This window comes from Erinaceus europaeus, chromosome 18, assembly GCF_950295315.1.
Source record: "Erinaceus europaeus chromosome 18, mEriEur2.1, whole genome shotgun sequence".
Lineage (NCBI taxonomy): Eukaryota > Metazoa > Chordata > Mammalia > Eulipotyphla > Erinaceidae > Erinaceus > Erinaceus europaeus.
Genome location: NC_080179.1, coordinates 32,835,356 through 32,852,314, shown reverse-complemented (window position 1 = coordinate 32,852,314; position 16,959 = coordinate 32,835,356). Strand labels below are relative to the sequence as shown.

The 16,959-nt window shown below is 36.9% G+C and overlaps 1 protein-coding gene across 2 annotated transcripts in view; it reads right to left on the bottom strand.

The window, feature by feature from the left end:
• The window catches only part of LOC103126472 (lymphocyte antigen 75), a 196,812-nt gene that overhangs the window by 112,011 nt on the left and 67,842 nt on the right, over nt 1–16,959 (bottom strand). For both annotated transcript variants that reach the window (XM_060177870.1, XM_016194421.2), the window contains exons 16-21: nt 14,355–14,469; nt 10,095–10,130; nt 5,226–5,401; nt 3,788–3,852; nt 2,821–2,900; nt 2,114–2,253 (exon numbers count right to left, since the gene is read on the bottom strand). In XM_060177870.1, the coding sequence (XP_060033853.1) occupies nt 2,114–2,253; nt 2,821–2,900; nt 3,788–3,852; nt 5,226–5,401; nt 10,095–10,130; nt 14,355–14,469 (612 nt within the window). The remainder of the gene's footprint in view (nt 1–2,113; nt 2,254–2,820; nt 2,901–3,787; nt 3,853–5,225; nt 5,402–10,094; nt 10,131–14,354; nt 14,470–16,959) is intronic.

Below are 16,959 nucleotides of genomic sequence, written 5' to 3'. Positions count from 1 at the left end.
GTCAGATATGGAAATGTACAAAGTAATACCATAAGATATATATTCTCAATTTAAAGAACTGAAAATGGCCTTCAAACTATCTTTTTAAATATCATATGTATTAAATGCTTCCTGTGTGCTAAAGAGTTCACATAATATTATATCATTCTCACAACATATGAGAAAGCTGGAGTAGAGGGAAAGTGAAGTACTTTACCCCTAAGTGAAAGTGTCATACAGTGATAGTATAGTTAGTATTTGGACTCAATTTTGTCTGATTTCCAAATTTAAATGCTTAAGCATCTTTAAAAATTTTTTTTTTAATTTAAGAAAGGATTAATTAACAAAACCATAGGGTAGGAGGGGTACAACTCCACACTAAGCATCTTTTTAAAAATAATTATTTTTATTTATTTAATTCTTTATAGTGCAGTCATTAACATATGCATACAATTTCCAGGCATCCAAAAGTTTACTTTCATTTTTTTCTTCAGGGTTATCTCTGGGGCTCAGTGCCTGCACTACAAATCCTGGAGGCCATTTTCCCAGTTTTGTCGTCCTTGTTATTATTATTGCTGTTGCCATTATTGTTATTGTTGTTGGATAGGACAGAAAGAAATCAAAAGAGGAGGGGAAGACAGAAAGAGGGAGAGAAAGATAGATACCTACAGGCCTGCTTCACAGGCTGTGAAGCAACCCCCGTTCAGGTGGTGAGCCAGGGGCTAGAACTGGGGTCCTTATGCTTGTCCTTATTCTTTGTGCTATGCACACTTAACCGGCTGCATTACCACTCTCTGCGCACCCCCCCAGCAGCAATCATCATCTTCGTATACTTAAAAATAAACATCATGCTCATTTATACTTAAAAATAAACATTATCATGCTCAAGGACTCAGATTCAAGCTCTTTGTCCCCATCTTCAAAGGGGAAGCTTCATGAGCTGTGAAACAGTGATGCAAGTCTCTTCTTTCTTTCCTTATTTCCTGCCCCTCTCTTAATTTCTCTCTGTTGTGTCAAATTAATATAAGTGAATAAATGTTTAAAACATAAATATTCTGTCTTTCTCTTGAGAGGGTATTTTAACTCAATTTATATCAATGAAGCAAATTAACTTATTCCCAATACCTTGTGGAAAGAAAAACTTTTCAAAATTTTCAAAGTCAAAATGCACCCTTAACATCTATTATAAATGCTTTCAGTTGTCAGTGACATCATTTCCTTTTTCTTTTTGAATTTACGATCATGTTAGTGTGGAGTTGTATGTACCAAAAGGTATTCCTATTTTACTGTACAATATTTTACAAAGAGTTTTTTTTTAATGCATCTTGTAATGTTCAATGACATACATCACTAGGTAGCTCTAGAAAAGGCTCTACATCTGTTGAATTTGAGTTTGGAAACTTTATATTATGGATGGCAACACTATGGCTGGGAAAAGAATCTAGTTTTGAAGACTTCCTGGAACTTCCAAACAAAGCTCAGTCAATTAACTTCTAACTTCTCTTGTGTGAGAGAATAGATTCTGTAGCAGTCTTCTAGCCAAATGTGTGTGTAGATAATACATAGCTAATATATCCTGAGACAGATATAGAACATAGAATTTCCTGAATTTATTTATGTTCCTTCCTTTGGAGGAAAAACTTATGATTAACATTTTGCTACCATATGTGTAGTTCCTAAAAAGTATTCTGGGAAATGTTGGTCCAATTTTATTGGTAGATGCTGCTTAGGTATTTTCCTGACAAGGGGAAATCTATCAGCCAAGAAGTAATAAGTCAGTTTCCTAAATGCCACAGATATTTCTGACTATTCAATCTGTATCTATCTACTGATCAATTTTAGGAATATTAGTAGCAAAGTAGGAGTGCAGTATGTTGGAAGTGTTGTAGGCATGACTACCTAGGGCACCTAGGGCTTTAAAAAGATTAATTTATTATCTAATTAATTAATTAACTATGAGAGAGTATATATAATATACAGAGAGACCAGAGCACTGCTTAGTTCTGCTATAAGGTGGTACTAGGTATTGAATTTGTGGCCTGTGGTGCTTTACCACACAGAATCATTTTCTTAAAATTACCTCCTTCTCTGTACCTGAGCATTAACTGCACAATATACTAATTATCTTTTTTACCTTATTCTGAAAAGGAATCCAGTCCCCAGAACATTGTATTTTAGCTGCAGAATCTGGACTATATTTCTCTAATGCAGATACATTATATTTTTCACAGATGAAGGGCAACTTGGTACTACAGTCTGCTGGTTTATTTAAGTCTGAGGAATAAAAAGCAGGATTACTGTGGTGAGAATTTTCCATTCAGTACAGTTGGAAAACAAAGCAATAGTAAAGAAAGCCTCTTTAAATCAATCTTTCCCAAGTTGTCAAAATATATTCTCATTTATCTCTAGCTATTTTTTATCTCCTATTATTTTTCTTATCAGACGGTTTTATAGCCTATGACTAACTACCCATAAAACTGCACACATTTGGAATAATGACCACAGGTATCACAATTCCTGATGTCATGAAGGAGTGGCTAGTAAGGGGGAAAAGGAGCTTAACCATATTTTGAGTAACTGCCTGTTTATCTTTGTAAATCTCTCTATATCCTTACCAATTATAAAAAGGTAAGATTATTTCTAAGTGATCACTTTAGCATGAAGTTAAAATATTCACACAAAACATGTTTATTTGTATTTTAAATTTCAGTGATTATCATTAGCTATATTACTGACAACAAATTGACCAAACATGAAATCAAAAGAAAATATTAAACAGGTCTTGAATATGACATTCACATATTACACAGTCAACATTAAAGAATTTGAAATTAACTTTACCACTAAGCCAGGACTTAGCAGACATGTACAAGCACTCTTCTCCAAATGTTATAGGAAAGTGATACCATGAAAATCGTGAACTGAAAGAAAACCAGAGATATAACAATTCATATGATTCCATTCTGCTTTTTACTGTGAGCAATTTAATTCTATATTTAATATTAGGCATTTATTTATTCATTTTTACCAGAGCACTACTCTGGCTTATTGTGGAAGTCACAGTGAATAATGGTTGTGCAGGAGATTAAAACTGGGATTTCAGGGCCTCAGTCAGTCATTAAAGTCTTTTTGTATAAGAATTATGCCATTTCCCACTCTCTTCAATTTTTTTTCTTGATACCAACCTGCAAAAGGAGTTGGTTTAGGCAGTTTGGCAGTTTGGTTTAGGCTCATTTAATAAGTAATTAAACCATAACAATAAGACATAATTAATTCATATAGTAAAATAGAATTTGGAATTGGTTCTATAAATGCTAACTTTTGGGGCTAGTTGTGGCTAAGTGGACACATTAAAGTGTGTAAGGATCTGGGTTCAAGCCACCACTCCCTGCCTGTGGGGGGGATGCTTGATGAGCTGTTGAAGCAGATTTGTAGCTATCTCTCTCACTCCTGTATCTTCCCTACCCCCTCAATCTTTATTTGTTCTATCTAAGAGGAGGAAAGAAAGGAAGAAATTAAGAAAAAAAGAAAGAAAGAGAGAGAGAGAGAGAGAGGGCTTTGCACAGTGGCAGTATCGTAGTCAATGAGGTTTATCTGAGGTGCGATTATTGCTAATAGAGAGAGAGACACAGGGGTGGGGAGAGGGAGAGGGAGGGAGAGAGAGAAAAAAAATGGCTACTGGGCATAGTGGATATTTAGTGCCAGCCCTGAGCCCCAGAAATAACCTTGGTGGCAATAAAAAAATAAAATAAATAAGCAAACAAATAAATGCTAACTTTACAAAGGCAAAATGTGTGATGACACATACTATCTGAGACGATTTATTGGATGTTCTGTAGTTCTCAACCACCACCTTTGTTCATCACCAGATATCTGAAAAAAAAAAAACCAAACAATTCTTAAATAGGATAAAACATATATGACAATTTTGATTTAAATACACTGTCCCACCATAGCCAATATGATTTCTTTTTTTATATTTGTTTATTTCCTTTTTGTTGCCCTTGTTGTTGTAGTTATTATTTTTGTTGATGCTGTCGTTGTTGAATAGGACAGAGAGAAATGGAGAGAGGAGGAGAAGATAGAGAGGGGGAGAGAAAGATAGACACCTGCAGACCTGTTCCACCGCCTGTGAAGCAACTCCCCTACAGGTGGGGACCTGGGGGCTCGAACCTGGATCCTTATGCCGGTCCTTGCACTTTGCGCCACGTGTGCTTAACCCGCCCGATCTCTCAGCCAATATGATTTCTAAACACTCTATTACTTTGGTTTCTAAATTAGGCAAACCAGTTTCTTTCATCAAAAAAATGTAAATTAAAAACTCTTGGTAAAGGAGGTTGGTGGTAGTGCACCAGGCTGAGTGCATACTCAGGCTCAAGCACCTGGCCCCTATCTGCAGGGTGAAAGCTTCACCACAGACAAAGCAATGCTACAGGCGCCTGTCTCTCTCCCTCTTTATCTCCCCTTCCACCTCAGTTTCATTCTATCCAATAAATAAATAAAAAATTAAAAAGTAAAAACTATTTGAAAGGAACTATTTCAGCATAAGAAATAAGAAAATACTAATAATTTCTAATAAGAAATATAAGACAAATCTTAGTATACTCACAGACCTTATTTTGAATACAGAGAACAGGATTATTATAATGGGCATTAGTTAGACATACAGTTTCCTATTATAGTCAATTATGAATTTAAAACCACACAAGTCATGTTTACTCCACAAAGTTATTTTGCAAGACTAATTGTTAGTAGAAAAAGAAACTCATGTCAGCTACAGAGTCATTTTTTAGTAAGATGTGTAATGAAGAATTAAAATAATTTATATTCAACTAGTGATATAGCTCACTTGAATAATGTGTTGTTTGCCATGTGTACCACCCAGGTTTAAGCTCAAACCCCATCAGATTGAAGGAAGCTTCAGTACTGTGTTCTCTTTCATTCTCTATCTGCCTCTTTGTCTCATTCTAAAAAAATTAAATGATTCATATTACAAGTTGATTCTCATTTTATAAATTGAACTATGCAATTAAGTCAGAATATTTAAAAATATTAAGCAATTTTGCAATGTTTGCTTCATAGTTTTACCTATTTATTTTAAAATATGAAACAGTGAAATTAGAGGTTGTTAGACAAACCTTATTTTATAACACAGATAAATTGTAGGTTTTGGCAAGACACTTAATATTTTTTTAGTGGAGTATTAAAATAAATAAATATTTTAAAGTATAATATTGTAAAATTACATTTGCTATTTGGTTTTTGATGGCTTTTAATCCTGTAAAAGATGTTAATGTAGCCAAAGAGCTGTGATTACTAGCACAATACAAGACAGCCTCTTCATAGTTTAAGTGAGGATCAGCAACAAACCAGTATTCACTGCCTTCTATTATAACTGGAGGTCCATGAATTCCAGCACGATCTGAAGAAGAGAAGGAGTATCATAGTTATGACTATACATGTTATAAACTATACCTGCAAAGCATAGATTAATGTTCAAAATTATTTATAAATTACAATCAAGTTTGATTATTGATTCTGATCTGGACAGAACTACCTGGAAGGTACCAAGAAATCCTGAGCCAGTGAGTAACTCCATTTCCAAGATTCATAGAAAAAGATAAATCAAGCTACAAAATCTCATTCCAAACCAGGTGTTGATTTTTCCCTGTCTGGAAATATTTCATCCCACTTGAATATGAGAAAACAATTTTTTCTGTATGCTATGGACATCTAACTTTTGACATCTATTACACAGAGTAAGGAAAGTCTCTTTAACAAATGGTGTTGGGAAAATTGGGTTAAAATGCACAGAAGAGAAAATTCAGACTGCTGGCAGCTGTGTTTCTCTCCTCTCCTTTTCAGGGTCAACTAGGAATACCAAAGGAGATCATCTGGGACCTCAAAACAAGGCAGGACTAGAACCACTTCAGGAACTCAACAAATCATCAGAGTGAGGGATTAAGCTAAGAAGTCTACTTATAGTTTAAAAGCCCCTAGGATTCCATAGCCTACAGGGAAGAAAAAGAACAAAAGAAGCTTTAAAAGCTACTTTGCCCCAACTCAGGGATTAAAATAATGTTGAAACATGTTGGACTAGCGTCACGGGAGAGAGAGATGACCCAGGAACCAAGCTCGTGGTGGTAGCAATACAAATCTTTATTCATACGGGCACCCCAGAGCCAGGCGTGTAGGCACCTGGTTAAAACCACGTGGAGCCAACCACAATGGCTGGTGTCTGCTTCCCCCTGCTCGTCTGCTCTTCTCCCAGTTGGACACGGAAGGGAAAAGACAGAAACGGAAGTGGTTTTACAATTCCATACAGTTAGGAACCCGTGGGATTAATATTACCCTGCAGGCACTGCGGGTCTCCAAGAAGATAGATCAAAGGAATGGAATGGGTGGGGATCTTTTCAGGCAAGACAATGATTATGTAAATAGGCCATAGTATCAGCAATGGAAAGTGGAGCAGAGGCTTAATGCCCGACAGAAACAACTATTAATTTCTACAACTGTGAGCCTTTTAAGTACCTTACTTAGACACAAGTCAATCCAAGCAAGAGTGATTAGTAATTTCAAAAGTACTGAGAGAGAGAGAGAGAGAGATACCTCATAACATATTATATAGAATGGTTAAGCCAATAAGAAGAAATATTGGAGAAATCAACCAGGACAAGAGTCCAGCTAAAAGTCCCCCAAAGGTTAAAGCACAAAATAATGAGGCCAACATCCAAACACTAGTTAAGGAAATAATTACAGGAATGAGTAAAGAGTTTGAAAGAATTGTCATCAGAAATGCAGAAACAACAAATGAGACTATGGAAGAAAACACAAATTATCTCAAGATTATTAGACATCTGAAAGCTGGAATAGCTGAGCTAAGAACACAACTAATTGAACAAGCTAAAAAAGTATCAGAACAGAGTAACAAAACAGATGAACTCCAGAAAATAGTAGCGGGGAGAAAGAATAGAATAAATGAGGCTGAAGACAGAATTAGCAAGATCAAGGATGAATTAGAGACAACTAAAAAAGAAGTAAGATATTTCAAAAAGAGATTAAGAGATAGTGAAAACAACAACAGAGACCTATGGGATGACTTCAAGAGAAACAATATATGCATTACTGGCTTACCCGAGGAAGAAAGAGAGGGAGGGGAAGAGAGCATTCTTTAGGACATAATAGCTGAGCAGTTCTCTAGTCTAGACAAGACAAAAGACATAAAGGTTCAAGAAGCCCAGAGGGTCCCAAACAGAATTAACCCAGACACATCATTGTTGTTAAAATTTTGGAAGGCTCTTGCCGGGCCAGCTAGCTTCACGGGCGGGTAACAGAGACGCGGAGACAACGGCTGGGCAGGGAAGCTGTATTTTTTTATTCAGGAACAACAATTCACAAACTAAGACAAACTAATCACCAAACAGAACTTGGCTGTCTCTTTGCGGCGGCGCAAGCACTCTTTCCTTTTCTGTAACTCGGGAACTCTCCAACTCTGGAACTCTGGAACTCTCGTACTGGGGAACCCTCTGAAACTCTTCCACTGTGGAACTCTCTCTTACTCTGTAACTCTGAAACTCTCGAACTCAGGAACTCAGGAACCCTCCAACTCTGGCACTCTGGAACTCTCGTACTGGGGAACCCTCTGAAACTCTGGCACACTGGAACTCTCTCTTACTCTGTAACCCTGAAACTCTCGAACTCAGGAACTCAGGAACTCTCGGACTCAGGAACCCTCTCTCGGGGTTCCTTGGGGCGGGGCCAAGCAGGCCCGCGAAATTAACAGGACTGATCCAATTCTCTTGGCGGGGGAGGGCTAGAACAAACCAATGTAAAGCATACGACACATCATGTTTAGAATGAAAAGGAATAAGGATAAAGAAAGGATCCTGAAGGCTGCAAGAGAAAAAGAAAGAGTCACCTACAGAGGAAAACCCCTAAGATTATCATCAGACTTCTCCACACAAATACTACAGGCCAGAAGAGAATCCCAAGATGTCTGTTGAGTGCTCAAAGAGAAAGGCTTTCAACCAACACTACTGTATCCTGCTGGACTGTCCTTCAGACTAGATGGAGGCATAAAAACCTTCTCAGACAAGCAACAGTTGAAAGAATCAACTATCACCAAGCCTGCCCTGAAAGAAGTTCTGAAAGGTCTCCTATAAACAGTCACATCACCATAAATATGTCATATATCAAAACACTCTAAAAATTTACAAGAATGGCATTAAAATATCTCCTATCTTTAATATCAATAAATGTCAATGGCCTGAAATCACCTATTAAAAGGCACAGAGTAGGAAGATGGATCAGAAAACACAACCCAACAATATGCTGTCTAGAGAAAACCCACTTAACTCAACAAGACAAATACAGACTCAAAGTGAAAGGATGGAAAACTATCATACAAGCCAATGGCCCACAAAAAGGGGCAAGAACAGCTATTCTCATATCTGATATGATAGACTTTAAAATAAATAAAATTAATAAAGATAGGGATGGACATTACTTAATATTCAGAGGATCAATCAATCAAGAGGAAATGTGAAGAAGGATGAAACTGACCACTACATTTCACTACACACAAATGTAAACTCAAAATGGATCTGGGACTTGGATATTAAATCAGAAACTATCAAATACTTAGAGGAAAGTAAAGGCAGAACTTTAAAAAAAATATTGATTTACTTATTTATTCCCTTTTTGTTGTCCTTGTTTTATTGTTGTTGTTATTATTGTTGTTATTGATGTCATCGTTGTTGGATAGGACAGAGAGAAATGGAGAGAGGAGGGGAAGACAGAGTGGGGAGAGAAAGATAGACACCTGCAGACCTGCCTCACTACTTGTGAAGCGACTCCCCTGCAAGTAGGGAGCTGGGGACTGGATTTGGGATCCTCATGCTGGTCCTTGTGCTTTGTGCCATGTGTGCTTAACCTGCTATGCTACCGCCTGACTCCCTAGGCAGAACTTTTTACCATGCAAATTTTCTTTCTCTTTTTTTATTTATAAAAAGGAAACACTGACAAAACCATAGGATAAGAGAGGTACAACTCCACAGGATCCCCACCACCAGAACTCCGTATCCCATCCCCTCCCTTGATAGCTTTCCTATTCTTTAACCTTCTAGGAGAATGGACCCAAGGTCATTGTGGGATGTAGAAGGTGGAAGGTCTGGCTTCTGTAATTGCTTCCCCGCTGAACATGGGCATTGGCAGGCTGATCCATACTCCCAGCCTGCCTCTCTCTTTTCCTAGTGGGGCAGGGTTCTGGGGAATCAGAGCTCCAGGACATATTGGTGGGGCTGTCTGTCCAGGGAAGTCTGGTTGGCATCCTAAAGTCTGGAACCTGGTGGCTGAAAATAGAGTTAACATATAAAGACAAACTGTTGACTAACCATGAACCTAAAGGCTGAAATAGTGCAGATGAAGAGTTGGGGGGGGGTCCTTTGTTTTGTAGATAGCTAGTAGGCATATTTTAGTTATATTCCAAAGTGCATGTGGCTATACTAGTTTTTTTTTTTTCCACTGAGCCTGAAATCTGATATGCAGGTGGATCCAAGTTATTGTTTGGGGAGATGATGTCATGGCTGGAAAAAGGACCAGAAAGCTGGATCAGGGAAGAGAGTAGCTCCCTAATATGGGAAAGGTGTATAAATATTGTTGACTGTAAACCCACTTAATTTACCATCCAAATTTTATAGGCATCTTCAATGATATAAATCTAATTACAAAAAAATCTAATTACAAGGAAGATTAAAACAAAAACAAACCAATGGGACTATATCCAATTAAAAAGCTTCTACACAACAAAAGAAACAACCACCGAAACAAAGAGTCCTCATGGAACAGGAGAGCATTACATGCCATATGTCAGATAAAGGGCTAATAAGAAAATATATAAAGAGCTCATCAAATTCAAGAACAACAACAAAATGACCCCATCTTAAAATGGGTAGAGGATATGAACAAAATATCACCAAAGACAAGATCCAAAAGGCCAACAGATACATGAAAAAAATGCCCCCTAAATATTACATGTATGCCTGAGATTACATAAATATATTCATTATTAAAAATGTAAAAGAAGAGATGAATAAAATTCAACTTTATGAACTTACCTGGATTATACCAGTCTGGTGTTTTGAGATTATGACCTGTATAAGAAATCAAATGGCTTGAGTTTAGTATCTAGTTATAGATAAAGATGTACTCTTACTAAGAACTTTAATATAATTCAAAAGGAATTTTAAATTTTGAAAAGGAGTATTGCTGAGTTTTGCCATCGGGCCAAGTCATTTCATTTTATGTTGTGATTGATTTATGGGACTTATGTTAAAGTTATTTTAATGGCAATCAAAAAGGTATTGGGTAGTGCTCTCCTCTATGGACAACTAATTTATGACAAAGGGACCCAAGACATTAAATGAAAACATCAGAGTTGTTTTGAGACCAGGTGGTGACACTGGATAAGTGCACACATTACAGTGCACAAGGACCTGGGTTCAAGCCCCTGGACCTCACCAACAGAGGGAAGATTCGCAAGCAGTGAAGCAGTGCTGCAGGTATCTCTATGTCTCTCTCCTTCTCTACCCCATCCCCTCAAAATTTCTCTCTGTCTTATCAAATAAAATAAATAAATAAAGTTAAAAATCTTTTTAAAAAGAAAGAAAAAGGAAACATGAGCAATTTTTCAACCAATGGGTCTGGGAAAACTGAGTGACTTGGAGGGGAAGAAAGGACTGAATCAGAAAAAAAAAGGGGCAATGATGCATAAATGTGGACAGATAGTTGTAGAGATGATGGTTGGTCCATATCTACAACCTTAGGGGAACTGTGGTGGAATGCAGTGGGGAGACTGAAGATTCAGAACTCTGTGGTGGGGATGGTGTGGATTCAAGCCCCTGCTGACATATAATGATGTAATATAAAAATAAATAAAAAAAAAAGAAAAATGAAACTGGATTACCATGTTACCATGTACAAAGTCAAATTCAAATGGATCACAGAAATGGATGTTAGGACAAAAACCATAATATATACAGGAGAAAACATTTGCAGAATACTCAACAATTCTTGCTTCAGAAAAGCTTTTGGAGATTTGAGTTCAACAGCAGGGAAAACAGAAGCAAAATAAGCCAGTGGAATTATCTCAAAGTGAAAATCTGTACAGCAGAAGGAACTATTAATAAAAAAATTACTGGGCTTCTGGCAGTAGCACAGTGGGTTTAGCGCACATGGCGCGAAGCTCAAGGACCAGCTTAAGGCTTAAGGATCCAAGCCCCCAGTTCAAGCCCCTGGCTCCCCACCTGCAGGGGAGTTGCTACACAGGTGGTGAAGCAGGTCTGCAGGTTTCTATCTTTCTCTCCCCCTCTCTGTCTTCCCCTCCTCTCTCCATTTCTCTCTGTCCTGTCTAACAAAGACAATAATAATAACTACAGCAACAATAAAAAACAATAAGGGCAACAAAAGAGAAAATAAATAAATATATAAAAAAATAAAAAAAATACTATTCAGCTATTCAGAGCAATGAGCCCACCTTCCCTGACCCATCTTAGATGGAGCTAGAAGGAATTATGTTTAGTGAGATAAGTCAAAAAGACAAAGATGAGTATAGGATGATCCCATTCATAACCAGAAGTTGAGAAGAAAAAACAGAAAGGGAAACTCAAAGCAGAATCTGACTGAATTTGGAGTATGGCACCAAAATAAAAATCTCTGGATGAAGGGTGAAGGTAGATAAACAGACCTTTGGTAGTGGGAATGGTGGTAATATATATATATATATATATATACTCTTATTAACTTACAGTCTTACAAATAACTATTTAGTTAATATGAGAGGGAGAAAATGGATTGAATGTCTCAAACTTTTTGATGTATAGACAGACCATAGGCTGAGTATTTGTTCCTTAAATCTAAGCACTTAAGACTTCAAATTGGTAATCAGATTGAATTTTAACAGTGGGCTCAATTGTTAATACATTCCTAATAATGAATTTTCTTTGAAATATTGTCTCCAAAAAGCTTAGACCAGGGAGAACAGAAGCAACTGGTGGCATTACTTTATAAGATACAGCTATATATAAATAGCATAAAGGACATAAATTATAATGAGGTCTTGTATGATACAGCAAATCCTAACAATGGGATTTTCAAAGTTAACCCAATTGCCAAATAATTTGGTTACAGCAATAACTATATACTGCTTTCTTAACCCCTAAGACAGCAGGAAACTTCCCCTTTCTCTATAAAGCCCACGTTTCTCCCCATCCTGGAACCTCTAGGGTGGGGCTCACTTTCCTGAATGCTTCTCCCAAGTCATACCAACTGATACTGCACCTGCAGATTCCAAAATCTAGTCCTTTTTCCAAGTATGACATCATCTCCCCAGATAACAACTTGAGTCTACCTGCATATTAGATGTCAGGCTCAGGCAAAAACTAGTAAAGTCATGGGCCCCTTGGAATATACCTAAAATAGACCTACTAACTTTTCCCAAAATGGATACACCAAACTTTCATCTGCAATATTCTTGCTTTAGGTTCATGATTAGTCAACAATTTGTTCTGCTTTATATCTTAACTCTTTTTCAGTCACCAGGTTCCAGATGCTACCATGATGCCAACCTGACTTCCCTGGGCAGAGAACCCCACCATGTGTCCTGGATCCCTGCCTTACCAGGTCCCTGCCCCACTTGGGAAAAAGAGAGACAGGCTGGGAGTATGGATTGACCTGTCAACATCCATGTTCATCAGAGAAGCAATTACAGTAGCCAGACCTTCCACCTCCTGCACCCCACAATGATTATGGGTCCATGCTCTCAAGGGGATAAAGAATAGGGAAGATATCAAGGGATGGGATTGGATAAGGAGCTCTGGGGGTGGCCATTGTATGGAAATGTACCCCTTCTGTATAGAAGAAATACAGATGATGAACAGAAACATGAAAAATGCTTTTTACCATTTATTATCAAGAAAATGAAAATAAAAAGAATAATCAGATAGCACCTCAAACCCTGTATATCAAGATGAGGAGAAACAAGTACTAGCAAGGTACAAGAGAAAAACGAATCCTGTATTGCTAAGGAGAATACAAACTGTTCACCCTATATGAAAAGCAATACGGTAGTTTCTCAAAATATTCAAAATAGATTTAACATACAATCCAGCAATTTTATACTTAGGGGTCTGAGAATATAAAAGCTGAATACTGCATTATTTTACTTGTAAGTGGAATATATATGTAAAAAAAAAAAAAATCAAGGGAACAGGTAAAGCCAGATTAAATTCAATCATTGGATTCTGTCTGTAGGACTGGAGTTACCAGAGAGAGGAAGGGGAGTAATGAACAAAGCAGGAGAGAGGCCTGGTAGAGGGACATTGGTGTTTTGGTGGTAGTCATGGTATGGTAACATATATTTAAGAGATGTGAACCTGTACACCTAGACATTCACTGTGCTATGAACCAATTTTATTGCATTAAACAATAATAAAGATTATGTCAGTTTTTTTTTTTTAGGGGAGGTTAGAAGGTAGAGATAATTCATGGTTTTCATCAGTTAATTTTTTTCTTAATTTTTTTTTATTGAGAAGTTAATGGTTTACACTATACTTGTTGGCACATAGGTACAATTTCTTATATCACCAAGATAGGTGTCTGCAAAATATTTTCACCCTCAAATTAGGCCCATCTTTTTGTACTGACCAGAAAGTCCCTCCCATTCCCACCCCTCTCCTTGTCCTCCTTCTCCAGAGTCCTTTACTTTGGTGTAACAGACTAAACCAATCCATGTTTTACTCTATGTTTCCCTTTTCTGTTCTTAAGTTCTGCCCATGAATGAGATCATTCTATATAAATTCTTCTCTTTCTGGCTGATTTTACTTAGATTCCCTCAAGCTTCATCCAAAATGAGCTGAAGAAGGTGAATTCATCATTCTTAATAGCTTAGTAGTATTCCATCATGTATACCTACCACAACTTTCTTAGCTACTCATCTATTGTTGGATACCTAGGTTGTTTCCAAGTTTGAGCTATTACAAATTGTGCTCCTAGCTCTTTTTTAATGGGTGTGTTTGCTTCCTTAGGATATATCCTCAGGAGAGGAATTGTTGGGTAATAGGACAAGTCTATTACTAGCCTTCTGTGAGTTCTCCAGACTGCTCACCAGAGGTGTTGAGCCAATTTACATTTCTATCAGCAGTGTAAAAGGGTTCCTTTACCCAATGTCGACTTCTATCAGGCAGAATTGAACCTAAGATAGTCACTATACTGTTATTGTCTTTTAAAACCTATAAAGTAAAGTATGCATTTTTTTTTTTTTGCTCAAAATTCACAATGTCCACATGAAAAGAACATAAAAAGGAGTAATAGTCACTTACCTTTTGGGATCTGGCACACCCATTCAAGTTTTGTATCACAAGCAAAAGGCCTTAAATACATAAATTCTGTGTCATCGTGGAAATACCAGCCTCTTCGCAATGACCTATGAACAACCTAAAGGAGAGAGTATCACAGAATATTTTGAAGTTGAAGTATTGCTTACAAAATTGTAAATCTTACTTAGCTCTAGAACTAAGTAGGCACATAAGATATTTGTTTCATGAAAACTGCAGGTGTTTAAACTTATTGTAAAAGCCTCCAAAGAGGCTGAACAAAAGAAACATAAAGTCACATTAATGTCCAAAACAATTTGTTTATGTTGATATATAATTATATAAATGTGTATCCTTAGATCTGGGATAAATAAAGTTCAAAAAGAATATTAAGTTCACTGGTTTCTAGACCCTTGACTGTTACTAAAAAAAGTTTTGTAAGAGAGTGACACATAAGTATGGAATTATGTGCCTCAGTGCCTTTATTGGTGTTGCTCTTCATTGTTAGAATGCTGACTTCTTCCAAAATGGCTCACTTCAAATTGCCATCAAAAAAACAGGAGAAATAAGGGAGGACAAGACCCGAAAGAGGCAAGAATTCCTTTTTTGTCCAGACAGTTTTTTTTCCTTAAAGATTATGGTGGGTACTCTGGCAGGAAAGAGATGATTTCCCTTCTAGAACACTGCCCTTGCAGGCCTTATTTATGATGCAGTTGCATTGATCACTCTTTTCTTCACTTTTGTGGTAGATTTTCAGATCTTTTCACACAGTAAGAACTTAATTTACATAGAATATATTTTCCTGCATGAGCTCTCTGGAAATCTCACAAATTGCTTTCCATGTGCCAAACTGGGAATTATATATACTATTGGTAATGACAATACTCAGTTAATTTCTAGGACAATTACTTTTTTCCAGATCATTTTATTGGAGGAAATAATAGTTTATAAGACAGTTGTTGAACTTGAACAATTACTTTTAAAATAATGATTTCCAATGTCCTTAGTTATTTACCTTAACCTTCCCATAACATTTTAAAAATAGTTTATTTACTTATTTATTTTGGATAGAGAAAGAGAAATTGAGAGGGAAGGAGGAGATAGAGAGGGAGAGAGAGAGAGAGGGAGGGAGGGAGGGAGGGAGGGAGGAGAGAGAGAGAGAGAGAGAGAGAGAGAGAGAGAGAGAGACCTGCAGCACCGTTTCACAGCTTGTCTACTTCCTCCATGCAGGTAGGAACTTAGGGCTTGAATCCAGGTCCCCATGCACTGTAATGTATGAGCTTTATCAGGTGCACCACTGCCACCCAGTCCGTTTTTCCTGTAACATTTCTGGTAAATCACCATTTGGAATCTCTTTCTAAGGCTTATAGAGCAAAGACAATATTCAGACATAGGAAATCAAATTTCAGTTATGTTATTTGGAATTCAGTTCTCTCCTTGTAAGATGAATAAGTCAACAGTAACTGCTGCAAAAGGCTACTTAAATGCTAATATGTACAATTACTAATGGTGTGCCTTCCTCATGAGCCAATAATAAAGACCAGCCTCCTCATCGTCACTGTCACTATCATTATTACTTTTCCACAAACTCTTGCTCTTGTATAGAATTTATACATCATCTGTCATAACCTTGCAGTTGCTTGTTTAGTTATTTCTTTTATTTATTTATTCCCTTTTTTGTTGCCCTTGTTTTTTATTGTTGTAGTTATTATTGTTGTTGTTATTGATGTAATCATTGTTGGATAGGACAGAGAGAAATAGAGGAGGGGAAGACAGAAAGGGGGAGAGAAAGACACCTGCAAACCTGCTTCACCACCTGTGAAGTGACCCCGCTGCAGGTCGGGAACTGGGAGCTTGAACTGGGATCCTTACACAGGTCCTTGTGCTTTGTGCCACCTGTGCTTAACCCGCTGCACTACCGCCTGATTCCCTGTTTAGTTATTGCTATATAGTAAGTTCTATGACGACGACAATGCTTATTTTAGACTTTTTCATTGTTGTATCTCCCAAAGCATCACTGACTGCTTGGACATACTATTTATTAAATTTACAAATAAATTAATTCTGCAAAGGAAGATACTTAACTATTCTTTTTAACCCAAGATAGCATGTCTTGAAATTTATCTCAAGATAAATATTCTTCCAAGTTAAATATATGACTTGGTTCATGTAAAAAAAAAACTTTGATAATGTGTTACTACCTACCAAAAATACAAAACTCCTTAACATATCATCATTTCAATTTCTTACCTTTGTTTTCAACCACAACACTAATTAAACTTCCTGGTTTTTATCCTATTATCTTCATCATCTTGCCCCTCCCCTTCTACTCTTATTTTATTTTAGAACTCCTCTTCCTTTCATTTCCCCATTAGAAAAATGTGTATCACAAGGATTCATGTCCTTCCTATGCCAATTCTACATTCATTCTTACAGGCCCAATTCAAGTCACATATCTTTCTGGATAAAGGCTTAGGAATCATTTCCTCATAGAAGTTTCATCAGCCTTACTCAGTCTACTTGTTAGTTTAATCATTTAAAATTAAGTATAAATTAGGTTACTTTTGAACTGGGCCAAGGGTATATGTTTTACCTTTCACAGTTCTTAATA